This window comes from Ailuropoda melanoleuca, chromosome 7 (assembly GCF_002007445.2).
Source record: "Ailuropoda melanoleuca isolate Jingjing chromosome 7, ASM200744v2, whole genome shotgun sequence".
NCBI classification, from domain to species: domain Eukaryota; kingdom Metazoa; phylum Chordata; class Mammalia; order Carnivora; family Ursidae; genus Ailuropoda; species Ailuropoda melanoleuca.
Window position 1 is genome coordinate 103968628 of NC_048224.1, and position 9809 is coordinate 103978436.

The 9809-nt window shown below is 34.9% G+C and overlaps 1 protein-coding gene across 1 annotated transcript in view; it reads right to left on the minus strand.

The window, feature by feature from the left end:
- LOC100482221 (thymosin beta-10-like) overlaps nt 1-7967 on the minus strand; it is a 107352-nt gene extending 99385 nt beyond the window's left edge. Inside the window, exon 1 of the mRNA XM_034663801.1 lies at nt 7839-7967. Coding sequence (XP_034519692.1) covers nt 7839-7967 — 129 coding nt within the window. The remainder of the gene's footprint in view (nt 1-7838) is intronic.
- Between the last annotated feature and the right edge of the window lie 1842 nt (nt 7968-9809).

A 9809-nucleotide genomic window follows, 5' to 3' on the forward strand; every position in this document is an offset into this window, starting at 1 on the left:
TCACTGGGCCTAGCCAAACAGGGCTGAGGGGATTCACGATTAATTCTGATTGTGAAAACACTTTTGTCTTTTTTTGCACTTGACATTGCTGGACAGGGTCTAAGTATGAGCAGAGAATGATTTTTTTTTTAAAAAGGTGAAATTATAGCTATTGGAAAGGTATACCCATATTTTGTGGGTATAGTGGGAGAACAGCAACCAGACACTCAGGGTGAGGAGACCACCTTCGGACCAGGGAAGTATGGGAGAGGGAACGGTTTAACAATCTTTGTTGGTCAAGGGCTACAAATTTCTGGCTATAAATGAGTTAAGTTTGGGGATCTAATGTATAGCGTGGTGACTATAATTAACAATATTGTGTACTATACCTGAAAGCTATTAAGAAAGCTGATCTTAAATGTTATCATCACACATGCAAAAAAAAAAAAAAAAGTAATTTTGGGAGGGGGTGGAGGTGTTAACTACTTCATTGTAGTAATCAGTTTGCAAAATATACATGTATGAAATCATTCTGTTTATAACTTAAACTTACATATGTTATATTTCAATAACACTTCTATAAAGCTGGGAAAAACAATAACAAAAACTCTTTGTCCTTGGACTGTTCCTCCGAAAAGGAAACTGGCTATCCCAATCTTCCCAATATGTTGCTTGTAGCTGACTGCCAAGTGTGGCATTTTGACCATGAGATAGGAAGAGGTGACTTCAGCTCCTGCCTCCTGATGCTGCTGTTCCCACCAGTATCCTTTATTCTAGAGGGCAAATGAATGCATCCATGCCAGGGGTGTTGAGAGATAGGAGAGATTGAACTGAGTGTCCTTAGGTAGCCCTTTCCAAAACAAGAAAAGAACCAAATAATTTGAACCAAACCAAGAAATACTGAATTAAACTATGCTACCACCGCTTATAATAACAATGCATTTATATGAATTAAAAGGATTTATGAAATTCAAAAAAATATTTCTTTATAGGAATTATTTCTTAAAATATGATTTTACACCATGTAACAAGTTTTAAAGCACCAAAAAACTCTTAAGTATTTTTTAAAATTAATTTCCTGGTGTGAGATATAGAGAAAGTCACATTTAAACATAAGAGATTACATTTTCTTGCATCTCCCTACCCCCTTTCCTTTTGAGCTATCTGTTGGTTATAAAACCATTTATACAATATTATCACAATATCAGTGTTTAAAAATGTGCAGGGGTGCCTGGGTGGCGCAGTCGTTAAGCGTCTGCCTTCGGCTCAGGGCGTGATCCCAGCGTTCTGGAATCCAGCCCCACATCAGGCTCCTCCACTAGGAGCCTGCTTCTTCCTCTCCCACTCCCCCTGCTTTTGTTCCCTCTCTCGCTGGCTGTCTCTGTCAAATAAATAAAATAAAATCTTTAAAAAAAAATAAAAAATAAAAAAATAAAAATGTGCAACATTTTTGTTCTCCTTGGTAACCATTATTTTAATAGTTGATAAATTATAATTATACATTTAAGTGGGTTAAACATTCACCAGCTGTGTTTATTTTTATTTTTTTATTGATTCACAAATTTGTTGATTATATTTTATCACCAAGTTATCTTTTTTAAGATTGTTTCAGAATTTACATATTTCTAGATATTATTGGCCATAGAATCACTCTGTCATTAATCAGGAATTAATGGCTTTTCAAAAACATGTGAGGATGGTCTTACTTCACTGATGGGATTGCTCTTTAAACCATGGACACATTTATGGATATAGCAAATGAGATGGAGAAGCCAGAAAGCCATTGGCAAGAAATTAAGGAAGGGGATAGCTAGGAATGTTAGAATGAATTGGCTATGCAAATCCAGAAAACCGACCATCTGCCTATGTTCCCTAACAGAACCCAAAGGGCACTTCCTTTATTGATCAATGAAGAATGTCATGATAAAGAAAAATTAGCATGCTTAAGAGGCTAAACAATGACTATTTCATGTAGCATGCAAATTAATAACTACAAAGAAATATACTAATCTCTTTTATATTTTTTCAATACCTAGTAAACATTTCATCAGGCAAATTTGTACTAAGCATTGTTCTTGGGGTAGGTGATGCAAAAAAATAAAAGCCTAAGACACCCACTGTGCTATAAAGAAATTCAATGTATTTCTTAAAAGAGACATAACTGTCTATTTTTTCATCAACTTTCTGGTAAGTTGCCATAACAATGCTCAATAAGTACAAATAGTCGACTTATAAATAGTATGATTTATTGTCAAATTCATAAAATAGTTATAACTGTGCTTATAAAACCTGATGAACCTCCAAATAACCTATACTTTTATGTTGTTATTCAAATTCTTATTATGAAGGCATCAGAAGTGTAGGGAAAAATATAGACTTTTTTTACCCCTAATTGATTGAGAAAGCCTAATGTTTCCTGGCTTTAGAACCCCACAAATCTCAAGCTCTAATATTCCTTAAATTATTCTGTAGAAGTGATGTTACAAGTAAGTGAAGGGGCAGATACACAACAATAGAGGATTGGAGGGAGATCATCATACCTGCATTCCTGTATATACACCTGGCATAATGGTGAATGCTGTAAAAACTAATAATACATAATTGTTCAGTTGGAAATCATGTTGATCTGTGTTTCATAAGAAGGATTATAAAACTCCCTTTTAGTCTGGGTAACTGAATATACTTTGCTGTTTTGGGTAACTATAACCATACTTCAATTTTCAGGATGCCATTCTTTTTTTTTTTTTTTTTCAATGCCAAAATGTGGTAATGCTCCTATGTATATGCTACTGTGCTTCTTTGGAAAGTATGTTGTTGGTACCCTCTAACACAAAATAGTATGACTTTCTTACTGTGCAAATCTTTTAGTATATTGAAAATTACCATTCTTTATATATGATTAAATCTAACAAATTCATACAATAATGTCTGTATGTAATTGAATGCATGAATTAATAGTTTAATGTTTATATGATAAATTGTTTTCATTTTTTAGTCAACATATTTTTTTAATTGTTAAATTTTAAATATTTCCACACTGGCTAAAATGTATTCTTAGGCAGAGATAGAGATGAAAAATGGAGTTTGAGTAAGAAAGAGTTTGATTCTTAACTCCATTTAAGTACTCCTGAGTAGGTTGTCAACGTTCTCTAACATTCAATGGTAATAACTGAAATTTGGAAATGATAATAGTAGTTAACTCAATAGTTGTGATAATTACATAAAATGTGTATATAATGTTATAATCATAGCATTAATGGCAGAAATGTTTGCAGTGTGTATGGCATTTGTCAAGAATATAAAAAAGAAACATATGTTGCATTTGGAAAAGGTGATAATAGGGAATGCAGAGAAAATGAAAAAAAAATTTCCTAATGTGAATGAAATTTTTGCAAAGTATTTTTATTAATAACTTTTTAAAATGTTGAAAATAACTTTATATTGCATAAAAATCACAGAATATTTCTAAGCAACTCTACCTTATAGAATGCATGTATGTCAGTAGTAATATGTATAAATGAACACGCAGTTGACTTTTACCTCTATCAGTTCTATAGCTCTTGTCTTCTAGTGCCCTCATTTCTCTTATATTTAGTATGTATCTTGTCCTTTAACTTATTTCTCCATTGGGTTCTATCTGTTTTGCCATCTTTCTTTCACATGACATTAACATAACTTTTAGATTTTGAAATCACCTTTTACTTTCCAGAACCCATTTTATTCTATGAATCTAGTTTAAAAATACTTGCTACAGAGAACAGTAAGGCAATTCCTAAAAAAATTAAATAAAAATAGAGTTAATATATGATTCAACAATTTCACCTGTGGATATACTCCCAAAAGAATTGAAAGCAGGGGCTTAACAGGTGTTTTCACACTCATGTTCATAACAGCATTATTCAAAATAGCCCAAAGTGGAAGCAAATGAAGTGTTCATTGATGGATAAATGGATAAACAAAATGGTATATACATACAATGGAATGTTACTTTAAAAGTAATAAGCCATACATGAAAGGACAAATACTGTATGATTCCACTTATATGAGGTACCTAGACTAGTCATATTCAAAGAGACAGAGGGTAGATTGGTGGTTGCCACAGGCTGAAAGGAGCAGAAGATAAGGAATTATTGTTTAATGGGTACAGAGCTTCATTTCTGCAAGATGAAATAAGTTCTCGAGATTGATGGTGGTGATGTTTACATAACAATATGTATGCATTTAATGGCACTGAATTGCACACTTAAAAATGGTTATGATGACAAATTTTATTTTGTGAGTATATTACCACAATTACAAAAAAAATAATAATTTTTAAAAATTAAAAAAATATTATTTGACCATTATTTTCATTGTTCCAGTTGCTACTTGTACTGGTTGAGGAAACGGATAATGACATAGACTCTGTTTTGCATCCTAGTTTATTATAAGGGTAGCAAAACCACAAAATAAAACCAGACTTTTTATTTTTAACATTAAATTATACAGTGAGAATCCAATTTCAATATCTAAAATAAAATACTATTTTGTTTCAAAATGTAGTATTTTGTTTAAAGAATAAGGCAAGAAATATATAGTTGATTTGAAATATACTACCAAATCGTAGATTTGAGATTCTATAAGGTGATTAGAAGATTATGCAATTAAGAGGAAGGAAGGAAGATGGTAGAAGAGTAAGGGACCCACATTTCATCTGGTCCCTTGAATTCAGCTAGATATCCATCAAATCATTCTGAACACCTGTGAATTCAGCCTAAGATCTAAGAAAAAAATTGCTGCAATTCTACAAATAGAAAGTGACCATTTTTTGTAAGTTGTGTGAAAAGCCTTCAGGGAACAAACGCCACATAGAGCAACCTGAAGCAGCTTACACTGAGCCTGGCCCCCTGGCAAAGGTGATGCAACTCTGCCCAGGCAAAGACACCTATGAATCAGTTCAACAGGCCTCTCCCCAAGAAGACCAGCAGGAACATCAGGTGGATACCAAGTTTATGGGTCAGACAGAACTGAAAAGGTCCTGTGCTAGAGGAAAATAATGTATAGAATTTGAGGGTTTTTTTCTCATGAGTCTTCAGGCTTTCAGTTAAAAATTTTTTTCGTTTTTCTTTTTATTCCTTTTCAACTTAGTTTCTTATTTTATCAACTCTTTGTTTTTTGTTTTGTTTTGTTTGTTTTGTTTTTTAAAGACTATTTATTTGAGAGGGAGAGAGAGAGCAAGAGCGCAAGAGCAGGAGGAGGGAGCAGCAAACCCCTGCTGAGCAGGGAGCCCAATGCAGAGATTGATCCCAGGATGCTGGGATCATGACCTGAGTTGAAGGCAGATGCTTAACTGACTGAGCCCCCCAGGTATCCCTCAACTCTTTGTTTTTAAGTCTTTTTTTAAAATTTTCATTTTTACATTTACATTTTATAGATATAGTCTTCATTTTTGGCTTCCTTTCACTGTATTCAATTTTATTTTTGTATATATATAAGTTTTTCTTTCTTTACAGTTTTCGGATTTAGTGTTGTCTAACAGCCAGAGCAAAATACACCCAGGATGATGTGAATCAACCTATTTTGTCCACCTGTGAGATTATATTCTCTTTTTTCCTTTGTTGTTGCTGTTGCTGCTGTTGTTGTTGTTGTTTCTGATCTCTTCAAATTTGTCTAATGTGTATTTTACTGGGATCATGGTTGATATTTTTGATTTTGGTCCCTCATTTATCTATTCTTCCCTGGACAAAATGACAAGAAGAAGAAATTCACAACAAAAGAAAGAAACAGAGGTAATATTCTCTGCCATAGATTTAATCAGTATGAATATAAGTAAAATGTCAGATGTAGAATTCAGAATAATGATTATAAAGTTATTGACTGCGCATGAAAAAAAAGAGTAAAAGACACTAAAGAATCGCTTAGTGCAAAAATAAAATCTAATGAGGCTTAAAATATAAAATGCTTTAATGAAGATGCAGTCTAAATTGAATGCTCTAACAGCTAGGGTAAATGAGGCAGAAGAGAAAGTGACATAGAAGACATGTTGATGGAAAGGAAGGAAGCTGAGGAAAAGAGAGAAAAATAACAAATGGACCATGGGGAGAGGCTTCAAGAAATCAGTGATACCATGAAGTGAAACAGTATTAGAATTATTGGGGTCCCAGAGGAAGAAGAAAGGGACAGAAGGTATATTTGAGGAAATTATAGCTGAGAACTTCCATAATCTAGGGAAGAAAACAGGCATTCAAGTCCAGGATGCACAGAGAACCCCTCCTCATAATCAATAAAAGTGGATCAATACCCCAACATACAATAATGAAGCTTGAAAATTTCAGAGGTAAAGAGAAAATCCTGAAAGCAGCAATAGGCAAGAACTCCTTAAGCTCAAGAATAGAAACATCAGGCTGGCAGCAGACCCACCCACAGAGACCTGTCAGCCAGAAAGGGTTGGCACGATATATTTAGGGTACTAAATGAGAAAAACATGCAGCTGAGCATACTTTATCCAGCAAAGCCTTCATTCAGAAAGTAAGGAGAGATAAAGATCGTCCGGGAAAACAGAAACTAAAAAAATTGGTGATCACTAAACCAACCCTGAAAGAAATATTAAAGGGGATCCTGTAAGTGAAGAGAGAGCCTAAAAGTAACATAGGCCAGAAAGAAACAGAGACAATCTACATAAACAGGGACTTTACAGGTAATACATGGCAATAAATTCGTATCTTTCAGTAGTTACTCTGAATGTAAATGGGCTAAATGCTCCAATCAAAAGACACAGGGTATTAGATCGCATAAAAAAGCAAGACCCATCCATATGCTGTCTGCAAAAGACTCATTTAAAACCAAAGACCCCTCCGGATTGGAAGTGAGGGGGTGAACCATTTATCATTCTAATGGGCCTCAAAAGGAGGCTGGGGTAGCAATCCTCATATCAGACAAATTAGATTTTAAACCAAAGACTGTAGTAAGGGATGAAAAGGGACACTATATCATACATAAAGTGTCTATCCAACAAAATGATCTAACAATTATAAATATTTATGTCCCTAACTTGGGAGCAGCCAATTATATCAACCAATTAATAACCAAATTAAAGAAACACATTGATAATAAGACAATAATAGTAGGGGACTTCAACACTCCACTGACAGCAATGGACAGATCATCCAAGCAGAAGATCAAAAGAGAACAAGGACTTTGAATAACACATGGACTAGACGGACTTGACAGATATATACAGAGCATTCCACCCTAAAGCAACAGAATACACATTCTTCTCATGTGCACATGGAACATTCTCCAGAATAGATCACATACTAGGTCACAAATAAGGTCTCAACTGGTACCAAAAATTGGGATCATTCCCTGTGTATTTTCTGAATACAATGTTTTGAAACTTGAACTCAATCACAAGAGGAAATTTGGAAAGAAATCAAATATTTGAAGGTTAAAGAGCATCCTACTAAAGAATGAATGGGTCAACCAGGAAATTAAAGAAGAATTTTAAAAATTCATGGAAACAAGTGAAAATGAAAACACAACTGTTCAAAACCTTTGGGATGCAGCAAAGATGGTCCTAAGAAGGGAAGTACATAGAAATAGAAATCTTTCTCAATAAACTAGAAAAGTCTCAAATACACAAGGGGACCTTACACTTAAAGGAGCTGGAGAAAGAACAGCAAATAAAGCCTAAACCTAGCAGAAGGAGAAAAATAATAAAGATAAGAGCAGAAATCAATGAACTAGAACCAAAAGAACAGATCAATGAAACTAGAAGCTCCTTCTTTGAAAGAATTAGTAAGATTTATAAACCCCTAGCCAGACTTATCAAAAAGGAAAGAGAAAGGACCCAAATTAATAAAATCATGAATGAAAGAGGAGGATTCACTCTGCTTTTCCTCCTCAGTGGTCTCTTTGGTCTGGAGGGTGTTCTTCTCTGGCGTCTCTGTTTTCTTCAGCTTGACCTTATCAAAGCTGGTGATTTCCCCCATGTCCAGCTTGTTCGCCATTTTTTTTAAGTGATATGTGGAGTTTCCAAGACCTATAAAAACTTACCAAACTCAACACCCAAATAACAGATAATTGTCAGAAATGGTCAGAAGACATGAACAGACATTTCTCCAAAGGACTCATACAAATGGCCAACAGACACATGAAAAATGCTCCACATTACTTGGCATCAGGGAAATACAAATCAAAAGCACAATGAGATACCACCTCACAGCAGTCAGAATGGCTAAAATTTACAAGACAGGAAAAAAAATGTTGGCAAGGATGCAGAGAAAGGGGAACTCTCTTACACTGTTGGTGGTAATGCAAGCTGGTACAGCCACTATGAAAAACAGTATAGAGTTTCCTCCAGAAGTCAAAAATAAGGCTACCCATGACCCAGAAATTGCACTACTAGATATTTGCCCCAAAGATACAAATCTAATGATCTAAAGGAGCACATGCACCCCAATGTTTATAGCAGCAATGTCCACAATTGCCAAACTCAGCCATCAGAAAGGATGAATATTTATCATTTACATTGGCATGGATGGAACCAGAGGGTATTATGCTGAGTGAAATAAGTCAATGAGAGATAGACAATTATCATTTGGCTTCACTCGTATGTGGAATATAAGAAACAGCACAGAGGATCATAGGGGAAGGGAGGGAAAACTGAATGGGAAGTCATCAGAGAGGGAGACAAATCATGAGAGACCCTTAACTGTAGGAAACAAACTGAGGGTTGCTAGAGTGGAGGTGGGTCAAGACATGGGGGACTTGGGTGATGGGCATTAAGGTGGGCACATGATGTGATGAGCACTGGGTGTTATACACAACTGATAAATTATTGAACTCTACATCTGAAACTAATGGTGTACTATATGTTGGCTAATTGAATTTAAATTTAAAGAAAGTTTATACAATTGCCAGGAAGATATATAAATATTTCTAATGTATACATGGTGATGTTTAGGAATCATGAAGCTCATTTTACTTCTTTATTGTGCAGTGTGTGGCAATGAAGTATTAGAATTAATCTTTCAAAACCATGAATGACTGTCAGTAATTTTCCATGCACATTGGGCATTTAGCTGTTTTGTATAAAGTTAATGAAGATAACATCAAAGAAAAAATGATTTAAGTAGAATGTCAACACCTGGGGGAAGCTTAAATAGTGTAAAGTGAATAAAGTATAATATTATAGTTTATAATTCTGCCCAAGAGGGATAAAATAAACATTAAATTACTATCTAACTAGTTACCAAATTTCTTCTCTGCTATGACTTTATCAGGTATATATTTTGTATAAGAAAAACTTCTTTTTATTTATTTTATAAGATTTTTATTTAAAATGTATTTATTGAATTGTCTTATTTAAACATACCATAAAAAAGGAAATTTCTTATTATTTTGGGTTCTAGGACCCAATTCCAATATGCATGTGTTTAAGGGGAACTTACGTACACCAACAAACAATGCTGGCACACCAGCTGAGTGTCCTACAATTTGGCTCAATTCTGATAGTATCCAACCCAGAGTTTTAATCAGATTCCACAGGTTAAGAGCTCAGTCTCGTAAGGCTCCCTGCCATCCCACTTTAAAGCTAGTCACAAACCCAAGTTACTACCTATGTTTCTGATGGACTGGTTACAAATTGGAAGTTAAAACCACCCACTTCATGGGGCGCCTGGGTGGCTCAGTTGTTAAGCGTCTGCCTTCGGCTCAGGTCATGATCCTAGCTTTCTGGGATCAAGCCCTGCATCGGGCTCCCTGCTCAGTGGAAAGCCTGCTTCTCCCTGTCCCACTCCCCCTGCTTGTGTTCCCTCTCTCGCTGCCTCTCTCTCTGTCAAATAAATAAA